This window comes from Gopherus evgoodei, chromosome 9 (genome assembly GCF_007399415.2).
Source record: "Gopherus evgoodei ecotype Sinaloan lineage chromosome 9, rGopEvg1_v1.p, whole genome shotgun sequence".
NCBI classification, from domain to species: Eukaryota; Metazoa; Chordata; order Testudines; family Testudinidae; genus Gopherus; species Gopherus evgoodei.
Window position 1 is genome coordinate 102,896,706 of NC_044330.1, and position 16,808 is coordinate 102,913,513.

The window sequence follows — 16,808 nt, forward strand, 5'->3', positions numbered from 1 at the left end:
AGAAGTAAGGTAGAACAGTTAACCTGCTTCCCTGGCTAGAATTAAGGCACTGTTCAACCAGTGCGCTTTTCACCGAGCGGATTCAATTCATAGTGGGATCATTTCCCAAGTGTCAGTTGCGCAGTGAGAAACCTGTTTAGAAAAGGATGAACGTCACCACTGTACGGTTCACAAACAAGCAAACACGGGGAAAGTGATTGCCCAGTTGGGCGAGACCGGGGAGCATTGAAACTTTGCTTGAATGTCATTTGCCGCTTAAAAAAAATGTAGCATTTCTAATGTAGATCCCAGATCAAGACAATTATATGTCTTTGTTCCATGTAATCGCCCTTTGTAGGAGCCTCACAACATATTCTCCCGTTGTCCTGCAGATGTTGTGGAAATTAATATTGATACTAGCAGAATTTCATATGTAATCTCACTTCTCCCCTTAAGTTTTCAGCAGCCATCGCCCGGTCCCTTCGCCCACTCGCATCTAGCTTTAAAGGCGTCCACGTTTATTTTAGAAATGCGTCCGCGAGGTGCAGTAAATTGCATTTGCTCGGAGCTACAAAGGGGGAAGTTAAGTATTTGCCTGCGCCGTTGTACAGGCAGGCGGTTGTTTTAATTAAAGGGTAGGGCTCCCTGATACAGACACCAGATAAAAGCAGAACGCACAGAATCAACTAATTAAAACATTGTGTTTGGAACACATTTTATTTCTTTTTTTGATCTGAGCTGCGTTGTAAAGAAATGTCAGCGCACTAGAAAGCAAGCCGGTGAAACCTTACTTCCCTGAGAGTGTGCGGCGCTTTTCAAAGGCTAGTGTGATATATTTTAGAAAAGAAATCCTGCTGTGAAAGCTTGCGTGTCTTCTCTTTACCAAACTAAGCTCTTGTCAGTCATGCCAAGCCACAGCCAATCACCAAGCCCCTTTCTGGAAAGCAGCTCATCCCGCTGTGCTTTTATATATACACGGCAGCATGTTTAGATGCATTTTTACCATCACTTTAAGGGCTCTGAATGCTGAGGGCATAGTTACAGCACCGAGCTCCCCAAACGCTGGAGTTGCTAACAATTTGCCTGGCTGTTGTGTGTGTCTTTCTCTCGCCTTTTCCCGGATCACGTGGGCTGTGTTTGTTATGGACACTAAGTAGGCAAATATCGGGGGCAGGGGGGCTAATTAATTTTGGAGGTTCCCATCCACCTACCTAGCTCACAATATGACAGGCTGGTCGAGGTGGACTAGCTGCCCTACCCTGGGGATGGTAATACCGAGCGCAGCATGGCGCTGCCACCTTTGGTACTGGGGAATGGAGGGCACCCCACTGGCACTTCCTTAAAACTCGGCTCCTCTCACAGTTTGCCAGATTCTGACACCGGGCTCGGTGTATGGCTGGAGATCCCCAGTGTCTCCCCTCTCCGGTTTGCCTCTGACACCAGCTGGGACAGCTCGCCCATAAGCAGAGATCCCCCAGGACCCACCATGCCCGGAGCTGCTGATGAGAATTCCTCCAGAACCTCTTACCATGGCATGTTCCGGATGTATCTAGACTCACCCAACCACAGGGGACGTGAAAACCAGGGTTCGCCAAAGCAGGCAGCTAGCACCAGAAACTCTAAGGAGCAGGGGGCACGAAGGCTGGCAAGGGATCTGAGAACCAGGTCCCATCATTGCAGCCCAGTAAGCGGAGCTCAGGCTGAGCCGCCCTTTGCCTCTCCCGTTCTAGAAGGGTATCAGACGATGAAACTGGCAATCCACAGAGAGACCGCCGCTTTTCTCCCTTACCCTGGGCAGCCCATTCCACAAGAACTGATCTGCAAGTGGACTGGCAGCAAAGGACACCACTCCAGGCAGGCTTGCTCCAGAATATTCAGCACCATGTATGAGCTAGTCCACCATGTCACCATGGAGCACGTCGGAGGACCAGAGCAGCCCAACCATGTTTGTGACTGGGAGGGCTGCGCCAGGGAGAAAAAACCCTTTAAAGCCAAATACAAACTCGTAAACCACATCAGAGTGCACACAGGCGAAAGGCCGTTTCTGTGCCCGTTTCCTGGGTGTGAGAAAGTGTTTGCAAGAGCTGAAAACCTGAAGATACATAAAAGAATCCACACAGGTTAGTTAGACTGCAAGTAACAACAGTAATAAGTAGATTTTCTGGGGGGTGGGTAGGGGGGGATCATTTGCTTCCTGAACTTGGAAGGGTTGAAATAGCAATAAAACCTAACCAGAATAAAATACAAATAAATAAAACCGTAATATTATTTTCCCTTTCATTTGAATGGAAAAGCCCCCAGAGCGGTTGCATGTGCGGTATATGTTTACCTCTGGATGCTAATTATAACTAGGGAAATATTTTTTGCTGTATTTCTGGCTCATAATTGAAAACAAGGGACAATTGTTTTTACTAACATTTCCCCTCCCTTCCTCCTCAAACTCTATGCTTACAGGCTACTGCTCCAAGGTAAACCCCCCACCCACCCACACCTAATACTTCTTCAGTCAATAATACACGAATATTGTCTGAAGGTAACAAGCCTCCCCCCCTCCCCACACTCCAGTTTCAGAGACATTGTCTTCCCCTAGAACCTTACAGCGCTTAACAAAATGAGCCTCCTTTCATGTGATTATGTCATAGTACACAAAAAGGGAAGTCATTTTTCTGTTAGGAGGAAGAAATAGAACTAGCAGTGAAAGAAATCTCTTAGCAGCCTCTGCTTTCCTCCACGTTTTCCTGTAAAAATATTCTTAACGTGACTAAATTTTGCCTCAGCTTGTCTAATTAGATTTCGGTGTCCCTCGTTTTTAAGACCCCCTTCTAGTCTACTCTCCACCCCCAAATAGGGCCTTGTGCCCACAATTTTTTATTAAGCTCTCTACCTCGCCAAGAGAAAAAATGCGAGGAAACGCGGTGCGGAAAGGGTAATATGCTACCGAGGATTATTTTGCATTAGACCCCAGTTTGGACAAATCGAAACGTTAAACAAATATTTAAAAAACAAGAATTTGAGAGGCATGCTGGGAAATTCTCTGTCTGACTGCATCTATCTACCAGACAAAGCCAGCAAATTCTGACACCAGAGAAATGAGTAAACATATGTGATGCTTCCTCTGAAGGCAGAGCGAGGACTGGCATTGGGGTAGTGATTTCAGGCGCTTTATTAATTATGAGGCTGATCTCCCAAACCTGAAGGATTCTAGGTATTATTTTATTTATTTGCGCCATCAGTTAAGGCATACGTTGTGATGGCTGATCTGCCAGCGCCTCCCGCGCAGCCTGCAGATCACACTGAAATGCTGGGTAGCTGAACGGTGTCACTGAAAAAGATAAAGTTACTGGCACGAAAACAAGCCCCTGGTTCTGCAAACAGTAGATTATTTTTTTGTGCTCCTGGAAATGACGCGTTGCCTCGCGCGGGCACGTTCTTGTGCCCCTTCCACACGCGATGCCTCGGGTGAGCATGTGGGTTTGTGTTCTAGGGGAGAAGCCGTTCGTGTGTGAATTCGCTGGGTGTGACAGGAGGTTTGCCAACAGCAGTGACAGGAAGAAGCACACCCACGTGCACTCGAGGGACAAGCCATATCGCTGCAAAGTCAAAGGGTGCGAGAAATCCTACACCCACCCCAGCTCCCTGCGCAAACACCTGAAAACGCACGGCAGCCTGGAGCCTGCCACCGCCACCGCCACCGCCAAGCCCCGGGCGGCCGGAGAGCCCACGGGGGCGCAGGAGCCGGGAGCTGGCGCCTGCCAGTCATTGGCCAGCCCTGCCGCTTGTCTAGCCAGGTGTGGCCCCTCCAGGTGCCAGGGCAGACAGAGGGACGCTCCAGAGCCGGAAAGAGGGGGCACCTCCCACGCCACCCCCCGCAGTGGGCGTGAGGCCAGACGGACCCCTCTGCCGGCTCGCCCCCAGCTCTGGCGCCAGGTGCCCTCCGAGGGCTCCCGCGGGTCTCCCAGCCCACGCACACTCCCGGCCGGGCTCGCAAAGGGCTGGGAGCCAGGGCACAGCAGGGACGAAGGAAACGCTCCCCCCTCCAGGAGAGGGCTCAGTGAGCTCTGAGGGGTCACTTTTCCGGGGCCAAAAGGAGCCTTCCTCCCCCTGCCCGCGCCAGGCTTCGAACCACGGAGCCCCTAGCCCGAGCCGAGCGCCGGGGAGGGGCAGCTCCCTCTGGGACCCGGACCGTCCACGTACGGGGAGTGGGAAACGCCTGCAACCTCCTTGGGACCTGGGGTTAGCAGCCAAAGGGGCTCCCGCATGCCGGCCTGGGTATCCAAGCCCGGCTGGTCTCTGCCAAGATCAGCTCATCTCCCCCAGGGCGGCAACAACTGGAAATATATCGGTCACCCGCGTCATGAACTCGAACCTGCGTCTTTGGCAAGCGCTGCGCAAAAGGCCCGTCTCTCTCCCGCGCACTCACACACACGTGTTACGGAACACACGTGGATTCTGTGCTTACAGACGCTAAGCGTTGCAAAAAGAGGGTTGTAATTGTAAGGCTGTGATTAGAGATAGATATTTACAGCGCTACAAGAGTGATTTGTTGTTTTACTGTTTAGCATTAATGTTCATTGGGTTATTTTGTCCGTTTTCTTGCTATGCTCTGTTTATGTTCGAGGTGTGCCAGTTCTGTATCGTTGTTTGACACGCAGTTTGAAATAAATCACCGAATGTGCTCGGGCACGTCTGGTCACAGGGAGATGTAGTGCTGCCAGTTATTGGTTGGGAATTATCTAGATTACGGTAAACGAACTGATTCTGTTAGCTGGGCTGGACAGTAGATACCCACATCTGTGAATTCTGTTTTCCGTGGATGGAACCCAATGATCCAAGTCCAGCTTGTAACGTTGTAAGCGTCTAGATAACAACAACTCATTCTTTGACTGAAGTCGCTTAGTTGTAATTACTAACATAAGACCATAAGAATGGCCATGCTGGGCCAGACCAAAGATCCATCCAGCCCAGTATCCTGTCTACCGACAGTGGCCAATGCCAGGTGTCCCAGAGGGAGTGAACCTAACAGGTAATGATCAAATGATCTCTCTCCTGCCATCCATCTCCACCCTCTGACAAAAAGAGGCTAGGGACACCATTCCTTACCCATCCTGGCTAATAGCCATTAACGGACTTAACCTCCATGAATTTATCTAGTTCTCTTTTAAACTCTGTTATAATCCTAGCCTTCACAACCTTTTCAGGCAAGGAGTTCCACAGGTTGACTGTGCGCTATGTGAAGAAGAAGCTTCCTTTTTATTTGTTTTAAACCTGCTTCCCATTAATTTCATTTGGTGGCCCCTAGTTCTTGTATTATGGGAACAAGTAAATAACTTTTCCTTATTCACTTTCTCCACACCAAACGCCTAATCATGAATTAACCTCTCTTCTTCCCCCACCCCCAAGCACAGTGGGAAAATTGATATTAAATAATTTCCCCTAATCCATCACTGGAAATGCAGTAGTTTATTGGCAACCCCCATCTGTCTCTATGGTTTTCCCCTATTTTGCCAGGTTTCTCCTTCTAGCTTAAAGTCTCTGTTAAAAGTCACGCTTTGCGGGGCTAGGGGAGGTGAACCCTGGTATTTTTGACGATTTTGTGTGAATGCAATTCTCAATGGCTTGGCTCACCCTAAGGAAAAGCACAGCAAGGCGAAGGACGGCTTCTCTTTTCATACGCACACAACATGCAAACGGGGAGTATTTTAATCTATCTATCTATCTATCTATCTATCTATAATTAATTCCTAATCAACTCTTGCCAAATTCCCCAGACTTTCAGTTATTAGTAATTCTCTTTGGAGGCCCTTGGCAATTTTACTGCAGGTCAGACAGATAAAAGATTCTCCGGATCAAGCGTTATTAATACATTTTTGTGATCCTTTAACACTTGCGCCTGTAACTCTTTGGGCGTAAGCAGCGATTTGACTAGCACCGGTGGGCATGAGAAATTCTGATACTTTGAAGCTCTTTGAGGGACCCGATCCTGAGGCCCTTCCTTGCCCAAGTACGGAGGTAGGAGATCAGTCCTTAATTGCTACATTGACTACCCAAGTTCATCAAAAGCATCCAAGACTGTTCAGACGTTCCAGTTTTCACACCTCGAATGGACACAAAGAGACCCTCCGTCCCATTAACCTTCTACCTCACATACCAGCAGAGTCGGGGCAAACTCTCTTTCGCGGAGTTTGTGCCTCATGTGGGTTCTAGATCAGAACTAGCGGCCCTGAAAACTAGAACTCAGGCAACTAGTTTCAGGCAGGCCGTAAGTAGACGGAGAAAGCCATGCTCTGCTCTCAGGGCAGACAGCGCATTGCCACCCTATGTCTCCAAAGCAAACCGTGTTCCGCAGCCTACTTCCCATAACCGCGCGTTGAGTAATTAGGCAGGAAAAAACCAGGAAGCCTTTAAAAATACTCCTCCTAGAAAACTAGCGGAGAGTCTGTGCTTTAGATAGATAGATTGTATGAGGATAGATGGATGGGGATAGATAGATTGTATGAGGCTAGATCGATCGGAGGGCTGTATGGGGATAGATAGATAGAGGGGGTAGCTGGGGATAGATAGATAGAGGAGGTGGATGGGGATGGATGGATAGATGGATAGATATAGGGGTGGCTCTAGGTATTTTCCCGCCCCAAGCACCGCAAGCAGGCTGTCTTCCGGGGCATGCCTGCGGGAGGACCCCGGTCCGCGGATTCCGTGGCAAGCCTGAGGGAGGTCCACCGAAGCCGCAGAACCAGCGACCCTCTGCAGGCACGCTGCCGCCCTGGTGGCAACCGGCAGAGCGCCCCCCCCCCATGGCTTGCCGCCCTAGGCACCCGCTTGATGTGGTGGTGCCTGGAGCCGCCCCTGGATAAATAGATGAGGGAGTGTATGGGGATGGATAGATAGATGGGGTGGATGGCGATAGATAGATAGAGGGGGTGTATGAGGATGGATAGATAGATGGGGTGGATAGATAGATAGAGGGGGTATATGAGGTTAGCTAGATAGATGAGGGGGTGTATGGGGATGGATAGATAGATAGACAGATAGGGTGTATAAGTCTAGATCGATGTATGGGGCTAGACAGAGCCCCCCAAACTATGCCCTTTATTTCACACACCAAATGCCCTACAACATTTTACCACCCGCTCGCTGAGCTCACCTTGAACCTTCCCCCGCCCCAGGCCCCACAGCCGTGTTGGCCGGCGGAACCCAGCGCTGGACACTCCTCGGGGAATCTAACCTCACTGCTTGCCTTCGTCCCTCCCCCACAGCTGATGGTGGTGGGCAAGCTCCTGGCAGGCTGGGGAGCCCGGAACCCCGGAGTCACCGAAGTGCCTTTCCGTGGGGAAGGGGAACAGCGTCCGTATGTCGTTCCCAGACCTCGGGGCTTGTGGCCAGAGCGCAGAGCCGCGGGGAAGGGGGGAGTGTGGGAATGGAGGGGGAGATCCCCCGCCTGCGCAGCCCCAGCGTCCAACAGAGAGGAACCCCCCACCCTAGCCAATTGAGCCCAGGGGTTGGAGTGGTGACCCAGTGCCCAGCCCCAGGTCTGGATCGTTCCCTTGGCTCTCGGCACCCAGGGCTGTCTGGGGCGGGACCCCTCTCCGTTCGGGGTGCCCCCAAGGAGGGCTGGGCAGCTCGCACCCAGAGGCGCAAGAGGTGGAACCGCCGGAGCGTGGCCCTTTCAAAGCTTTTATTTCCCCACCTGCTTTTGCACTGGGGGGAGGGGGGACAGGTGCCCCGCGGAGAAAAGAGCTGCTCCCTCCCGCAGGGCGGCCCCCGCGCTCACGGCGGAGCCCGGCGAAGCGGGCGCCCAGGCACGCCCGGTGTAGGGCTGCAGAGGCTGCTGCGGGAGGGAGATGGGCCCGTGCTGAGTTAGGCCAGGCCAGGGCTAAGCTGCTGCCCCGTCACTCACCCGCCCTGGCTAGCCCCGCTCTGCCACACTGCAGCCCGGCTGTTAGCCCCAGAGCCAGGTGTCCCCATCGCATCTCCGTGACACTGGCAGCGGGGTCCGGACGCTGCCTCTCTGGGGAGCCGGAGTTCTCAGCATTCTCCCCAGGATCATGTTAATACAACAGCCAAGAGACTCCGAGATCACCCTTGACAAGCGCACTCCTGCTGTCTCCGTCCGAGTGTGCTCCCTGGCGCAGTGGAGTCACTCCGGATTTGCGCTGGTGTAAACGAGGGTGGAATCTGAAGCTTCAGGGGCGGATGCTGCCTCAGCCTCTAGCTGATGTCCCAGCCTAGGCGGAGGGCGGGATTGGTGCTGAGGCACATTATCACACTGGAGGGGTGAGCTCCGAAGTTACAAGCGGTGGGGTCCCTACAGAGTCCCGCCCAGTGACGGGAACTAGTTCGAACATGCTGCCCTGACCTCAGGCCGCAGGCTGGGGTATGACTGGCGGCAGCAGCCCCTTGTTTTGTGGGTTTTGCGTGTGCAATTGACTCTAGGTATTTAGGGCCAAATCCTGAGACACAATCTTCCCTCGGGGTCGCAGGTAGTGACCCGAGCCCATGCTTAGCCTCACCGAGACCGCTGTGATTTGGAAACAATCCGGGCGGAGCTCCAGGACACCAAGAGGGGACATGGGTAAGGGGCAGAGGAAGTGTGTATGAGGGGAAAGCCAGGACTCTCTGTGGACCTGACCCAAAGCCCATTCAAGGGATTATTACCATGAAGCACTTCACTTGTATCCTGGTAGCACCTAAAAGTCACAGCCAGATTAGGCTGTATTGTGCTCAGTGTGGCCCCCTTCCATTAAGAGCTTACAAGCTCAAAGAGAAGATGTAACAGGTGAATGAAAGAAACAAATAACAGGAGTGGAGTGAAGGAGATGAGAAAATAAACAGAATAGACTAGAAGGACTCCCATTGGCTTCAAAAAGGTTTGATTCAGGCCCCCTATGAATGTTGCTTTATAGATATTTCTGGGGTCAGCAAATGACAATTGGCAGCAGAAAATGATCCCCTCTGCTGTTATAAGAACATAAGAACTGTCATATAGGGTCAGACCAAAGGTCCATCTAGCCCAGTATCCTGTCTACCGACAGTGGCCAGTGCCAGGTGCCCCAGAGGGAATGAACAGAACAGGGAATCATCAAGTGATCCATCCCCTGTCACCCATTCCCAGCTTCTGACAAACAGAGGCTAAGGACACCATTCCTGCCCATCCTGGCTAATAGCCATTGATGGACCTATCCTCTATGAATTTATCCAGTTCTTTCTTGAGACCTGTTTTGTTCTTGGCCTTCACAACATCCTCTGGCAAGGAGTTCCACAGGTTGACTGTGCGTTGTGTGAAGAAATACTTCCTTTTGTTTGTTTTAAACCTGCTGCCTATTAATTTCATTTGGTGACCGCTAGTTCTTATGTTATAAGAAGCAGTTTCTTATCTACTTTCTCTACACCAGTCGTGATTTTATAGACCTCACTCATATCTCCCCTTAGCCATCTCTTTTCCAAGCTGAAAAGTCCCAGTCTTATTAATCTTTCCGCATACAGAAGCCATTTTACACCCCTAATGATTTTTGTTGCCCTTTTCTGAACTGTTTCCAATTCCAATATATCTTTTTCGAGATGGGGCGACCGCATCTGCACACAATATTCAAGATGTGCACATACCATGGATTTATATAGAGGCAACATGATATTTTCTGTCCTATTATCTACCCCTTTCCTAATTATTCCCAGCATTCTGTTCACTTTTCTGACTGCCGCTGCACATGGAGTGGCTGTTTTCAGAGAACTATCCACTATGTCATTTCTGATAAGGACCATGCAGGAAGGTAGGTGGGAGGGTACCTGCAGGAATACAGCTCTAGGAGAGCTAGGTATTTTTAGTATGATTTAAACCTGCAACCATGTAAGTGACACATAACTAGACATATTTTAGAAAATTATTTCCTATTGATTTGTTTATTTATAGAATTCATCATAGTATTAACAGGGCAAAACATTCAAAAATCACGAGTCGGGCCCCCAGAGATCATGAAGTTGGCTTAAATACATGCTGGGTTCTTTTTTCTTTGCTTTCTGGTTTTTGAGCCTTTAGTATGCACCAGGGTTTAAAATTACTAAGCTTTTCTACACAACCACGAGGGCTAGAAGAAATGAACTGTTTTAAAGAATGAAAGCCTAGATTGTCACCTAATCACAGGACTCCAGGAGCTGGGGCTTTATGAAAAATGCCAATTACCACAAAGACTCACAATAAAATTGTGAGAGCTAGCAATACTGTGTAAACAGCTCATATCCTATGGTCACACCTACTTACCTAAGATATAAATAATCTTCATCAAACGCAAAAAAAAAAAAAAAAACAGACCAAATTTAATTTTTTTTCCAAAATTGCTACCCTAAACCAGCCTCTAACACACCTAGTCATCTGATCAGAGTATCAAATTCTCCTCTCAATTACAAGCAGGCAACTCCCCTTATATAAATGGGGTTGTCTTCTTTATGTGGGAGGAGAAGTTAGAGTCCGGATTGGTGGGGCAGTGAACACGTGCAAAAAGGGTGCAGATTTCTGCCTACTGCTAGATCTGCTGCAGAGTTTTTGTTTGGCTATTTGCATTAGATAGATGCACACTGCATAAATTCTGTACTACTGACCCCCATTGATCTCTATAAATGGTAGAATCCAGATTTAATTTCACCATGTCTACAGCAATCTTACTTTCTCCACATGGCTGCACAGTGTCAATGGAAGCTGCGAGTGAATATATAAAGCAGAAGGGACCCCAATTACTGCAGTCTGTCCTGCCAACTGCTATTTGTAATAAATGTGTCTAGGTGAAATTGACAGAAATGCAAGTTAGCAATAGGGCATCAGCTGAACACAGAAACATTGTTTCTGGTCATGGAAGAGTAAAGGAAGCTGCATTTCTAACACAGACATGCTCTTAATACAGAAGAAGAAATGATGTTTCTGATGGACGCACACAAGGCCAAATTCAGCTCTTAGTTACTCCAGTGTAAATCTGGTGCAACTTCAAAGAAATCAGGGTAACAGAGCAACATATGGCCCCTTGTTATGCATTGTCATTTATCACTGTTGGGGGTAGACTCTCTCAGAGTAGGCTGGCTGCTCCTCTGACCACCTGTGCAGAGGGAACGCTGCATTTTCACTGCTAATGTATCCATGCCAATTGTTGCAGGATTTGGCCTGCAGGCCCCAGCCCAGCAAAGAACTCAAGCACATGCTTAACTTTAACTTGCAGTCAGCGGTCTCTCTCACATGTTGAAAAAGAAGCCGGTAGCCTATGCATGTATGTATCTACAGCATGGGTCTGATACTGTTACCTTAGCTCAAGCAAATCTCCCATTGGGTCATATCTCAGCTAGGGTAAATTGTCATAACCTCACCAACTTCAGTTGAGCTCTGACTATTTACCCAAGATGAGGATATGGCCCCTTGACTTTAATAAGAGTACAGATGGCAGGATTTAACCTTGTGGGTGGAGAGAATCTTCTACCTGGATGTCTGTTCCTACCTAAATATACCCTTCACCCACATTAAAATAGAACAATTAGCACTTAAATGTAGACTTGGATGCTGGAATTAGTTTTCAGTATGAACACGATGAATTAAAAACCTCAGCAATTTTTCAGACTATTCAAACAATGCATAAAAGGGACAATACAAGAAGGACAGATCAATTTTCTTTTCCATGAAGCTGAAAACAGTGATGATTCCTTCAAGCTCTTCTGGTTGATTTGATGGAAGAGAATTATCATGCATATAAAGTGCTTGGAGCATAGTATGTGATATTCTGAGTAGCCTCAACTCTCACTGAAGCTAAGACAATCACAGCACCTTAAAGGATGGGGCTATTGGCTGTATCTACATGCTGTACCGTAAAACCCACTATTGTATGACAATTTCGTGTTTCTTCATAAATTCCATCCACCCTTCAAATCAGCATGACTGTTTCTACATTCATTCTTGACCTCTGGACAATAGATCAAGGAAGAGTTTGTAGTTAGAGAAGTCTTCAAGATTCCATTTTATGACACTAGAAAATATTGTGATCTGTGATATAAATATTGCACCTTTAGAACAAGGGCATGGATAAAACAGTGGCAAGAGTTTTGGGTAGACTTTGTAACAAATTCATGCTATAACTAGCGCAAAACTGCATAGAAGCCTCTACACAGGATTCATGCTATTATTTTGTTATGGTTTACATTTCATTAGGCTTTGAAGAGCGTTCACATAATGAAATGTATACAGTATACACTCCAATATTAATTATGAAAACCAGAAAGTTATTCAGCAAAAAAATTATGTATTGATTACATTGCTTTGGTAGGCTGTATTTGCATGATAACTATAGAAAACAAGAAAGAAAACTAAAAAAGCAGTCAGAGAAAAGGAACAACAACAACTTTAGCTCAGGAAAAAGAAAGATAAGAAGAAAAACCTAAGAGAAAACTAGCAACACCAAACATGAGTCAACAGGACTTTTTTTTTCCCCTATGGAGCTGAACTAGCTATCTGTCTAGTCTAGACTCTCATCTTCATAGTATTTGAACACTTGAATAGTATCCAGATCAAAGTATTTCATGACCAATATTATGTATTAATTTGATGATAAAACACAGCTGCCTGGTGTACTTCACACATAAGTGTTGCAAGATCTCATCTTTCTACATATTTCTCTTTATTTTTCCAAAAGCAATTTCCCCCCCTAATTTTGCTGCTTTTAGCAGAGAATTGAGGCAGTTCTGTATGAGAGGAGTCAATTTGGTTTTTCAAGAGGATATGATGACTTTTTTGCTGCCATGTTTATTTAAGAAACCAAGAAACCACTTCTGTTCAGTCTGGGAGAATTCATGCTGTTTTGATTTATTACCCAGGAGATGTGTTTGGCTGCATCAGAATATTAGGGCAAAGCTACTTTTTTCTAGTATCTTATGCTGGGAAAGTTTTACTGCTTCACACACCAAAAGCACACAGACCTTGTCTTTGGAAAGCTTAGTGTACATATTGGGTCAAGGAAATAAGCCATTTCCAATCTGAATTGAAATCACTCTGATATGCAGGGCAAATTGATCCATCAGGGAAACTTTACAGCATGCTCTTTAAATGTGTAGAGAAAAACTCATTGGAGTCCTTGTGCTAAAGCATCCATAACCTTGAGTTAGGGTCCCAAGAATTTATGAGGAATGTATTCATTTCCAACTTGGCATGAAGGGACCTACCCATCAGAGTTAATGATGGTGAGGTGGGATTTTCTTTTGGTAGCATTCTGAGTTTTTGGAATACAGAGTTGATGCCTCTCTTAAGCATGAAGTATGTTCTAATCTGATCATCTGGCAGATCATAATCTGGATGGATTTGTTGGAACATTTTTATGGTTCAGTTATCTCAGAGGGGAATGTTAGCTCTGTGCAGAAGGAATTTGGCTTGGAATACCCATCGACAATAAAAGAAATTGCATACCTATTGCCAGTGAGCAATGCTGAAATCTTTCCTCTTTCTGTGTGCTTTACAGAGTCAGGAGTCTGAGGTCTCCAATATTAATTGCAAAATGTGCCCATTGTTGGCAGAGCCATTTAACTGTATGCCCCATCTTGTGATCTCTATAGACTGTAGTCCAAAGCTTTGAAAGTAGCTGTGATGGGGCAGCTGCCTCTCACTGGTAGAAAAGGGGTTAAAAGCAGCCCTAGGGAGGCTGCACCAGAGGCAGCCAATCAGAGGAGGGCTGAAGGGAGCAGCCAAGTAGATCCATATAAAAAGGGAGCTGCAAGGCAGAGGAAGGCAGTTCTCTGTGGGGAGCCCAGGGAGGAAGGACTGTGTCCCTGAAGGACCAAGAGAACCACCAGCACCCTGGACAGAGCAGTGCTGTAAACAGGGGCCGAGGGAGCCAGAGGCAGCTCCTGGCTGGCTGCTGGGGTGTTGCAGACAGAGGCCCTGATATGAGGGTAAAGAGGGTTCTGGAGCCACTGATGGAAGTGTCTGAACAGCACACTGCAGGTCCCCTGGCAGGGGGGAGCACAGTGTATGGCACGGCCAGAGGGCTGTGTTGCTGAAGAGGACACTGCGATCCTTGGAGAGATGTAGGTCCAAGAGTGGGAGTCACGGTGGCAATGCACCACCCACAGAGGACGCACTCAGCCACATAGCTAATTCCCAAGACAGGCTGAGGAGGTGCCAGAGTGGTGAGTGGATCCCGTTACAGTAGCCTACAGGAAGTTGGTAACATTTTTGTAAAATCTTGCCAGAATTTGCAGAACATCGTCATCACAGGCCTCATCCCACAGTCCTTACTCAAGCAAAACTTTCACTGGATTTTAAGAGTTTTGTCTTAGGCCCCAATTCAATGCACTTATTCACATGCCTAACTTCATATGATTAACACCATCCCCATTCAATGCAGCACTATAAGCACATGATTAAGTCCCATTGAAGTCAATGGATTTACTCTGACATGAAGCTGGAGTAATGCAATGGGGAACCAGGCCCTAGGTTATTAAACTTCACTAAAGAAATTACATCCTTTGTTAAATACCTGTTCCAATGGGTAGTGTCAATGAACTTCACAGGCATGCCTGCCAAGTGGCAGGCAGGGGTGGCTCTAGGGATTTTGCCACCCCAAGCACGGCAGGCAGGCTGCCTCCGGCGGTTTGCCTATGGAGGGTCCGCTGGTCCCATGGCTTCGGAGGACCTCCCACAGGGACCAGCAGACCCTCCGCAGACAAACCACCGAAGGCAGCCTGCCTGCCGCCCTCGCGGCACTGGCAGAGTGCCCCCCGCGGCTTGCCACCCCAAGCACGCTCTGGTGGCAGGGCATGTTAGCACAGAACCTCTGAAGGAGGGGAGGGGGTTGAATTGGGGATGAAGCCATATGGCTTAGAGGATGTTCAATGGATGGAAAATATTGAGAGCGGATAAAGTAGTAATCATTTCCAGTCAGTACTGATTCCAGCATCTCTGCTCTGAGGACTGCAGAAATGTGGACAGCGGCACAGTTTAACAGCTCCAAAGTGCCAGCCTTGTACAGCTAAGGACTGTGTTCTGCTTTCAGGAGCTGTGTGCATGTAGCCCATAGTACAGAACTGAGCCCCAAAAAATTGAAAATTTCACTGGAAATTATTTGGTATTTACCTTAGTTTAAGTCTTGAACACTTAGCAATGCTAGTTACTCATTGACAGATGAATGGTAGCCCTCAGATTAGGGTTATGAGATGCTAGCCAATGAAATCTTTAAAATCAGGGAATTTCAGAGTGCAACACAACTTTTGAAATATACAGTTATCTAAATGGTGTCTAACAGAATTCTCTCTTTCTCGGTCCATATGCAAAAGAATTGGGGAGAAAATTTAAATTAGCAGGCTATCAGGTGGTATCAATTACAAGGGGGTTAACTAGTAGGTGCAAATTGGGGATGGGTTTATAGTATTTGCATTTTTAACTCCGGGATGGGGTGTAATTTTCTCTATATAAATACACACACACACACACACACACACACACACACACACACACACACACACACACACACACACACACACACACAGTGTTTGTTTAGCACCTAGCCACACAGTGTTTGTTTAGCACCTAGCCCAACAGGGTCCTTGTCCATGCCTAGAGCACTGCAGTAATACCAGTAATAATAAGGATATCAATCTGTACCTGTATAATACACATATTCAGATCAATGGAGAGAGAAAATACATGATTGTGTGGCATAAAGGTTGTACTGACATGAGTTTGAAATGGACACGTTATTCACAAGAATCCTTGTTATTGGCCTTATCATGCCTCTCCCTGCTGTTTATCCACTTCTCCTCCAACTACCTTTGTGCTTTCTTCCAAGCCACCCCTTCCACAGGGAACATCTGTCACTATTTGGGTGTGGGCACACAGTCAGGCCCAGTGGTTAGAGCCCGAGTTGATATCCAGGATCTGAGCTGGAGTCAGAGGTCAGGCACTAGAGCCAACGGTCCAAGCTGAAGTCAGGAACAGGAGCCGAGGGTCAGGACTGTGTTACCAGGCACAAGGAGAAGCAGGGGCAAGGCAAGGCCTGATACAAGCAGACACAGGGACAGCAATGGGGAAACACTTTGAGCAGCCGCCAAACTGCTGCAGGGCTTAAGCGCTGGCCTTGCCAGCCAATCAAATGATGTAGCCAATCAGGCAACCTACTATAGGCCAGCTGTGCTTGTTGGGGAGCCCAGAGAGTAGCTGGACTGCAGGCCCTGATTCCTGACAATACCCTCCCTAGAGGAGTCCTTGCGGCCACTACCCTATTTTCCTTCCTATCGCCTCAAAAAGCCCACGTGTGACTGTGATACCCATGAGAAATTCACCAACTATTAACCGGGTAAAAGGGCAATTGGCGACAGTACATATATGTTCACAAGCAAACTATTTTTGATTGTACAGGTAGCCCTCTCCTTTACCCCTCATTTGTTAAACGCCGAGTTCTTAGGGACAAAGAGATAGAACCTTATATTGCAGGCACTGCTGCAACAGAAAGTAATAATAAAGAACAAATAAATGATGGTGTTCTGGCAGAGCTATGAGTGAACTATGCAGGACATCCCAAGCAAATGTCATTAAGATCCCTATGCAACACTACCATGAATTCTGCACATTGTATCTATTGTACAGAATAAACTATGTTAGGAAAGTTTTACAGAGTGTTAAAATATTGTTTGGGGCCAGTTTTCCGTATGCTTACACATGTAAAGCCTTAGTTACTGTCAGTGCAATTGGCCATGCTTGAGAGAGCCTATGTAACTGATACATTTTAAAAAAACCTCTAAAAATGAACTCAAATATTTTTTATAGAGAAAACATGAGATGTTGAAGTCCAATGGTTTGTAACGTTCCAATGGTA

At 47.5% G+C, this 16,808-nt stretch overlaps 1 protein-coding gene across 1 annotated transcript in view; it reads left to right on the top strand.

Annotated features, from left to right (window-relative positions):
- Positions 1–1,074: 1,074 nt before the first annotated feature.
- LOC115657037 (zinc finger protein ZIC 4-like) overlaps positions 1,075–16,808 on the top strand; it is a 34,808-nt gene continuing 19,074 nt past the window's right edge. Inside the window, exons 1-3 of the mRNA XM_030574232.1 lie at positions 1,075–2,099; positions 3,464–3,767; positions 6,184–6,238. Coding sequence (XP_030430092.1) covers positions 1,265–2,099; positions 3,464–3,767; positions 6,184–6,238 — 1,194 coding nt within the window. The 5' untranslated portion in view covers positions 1,075–1,264. The remainder of the gene's footprint in view (positions 2,100–3,463; positions 3,768–6,183; positions 6,239–16,808) is intronic.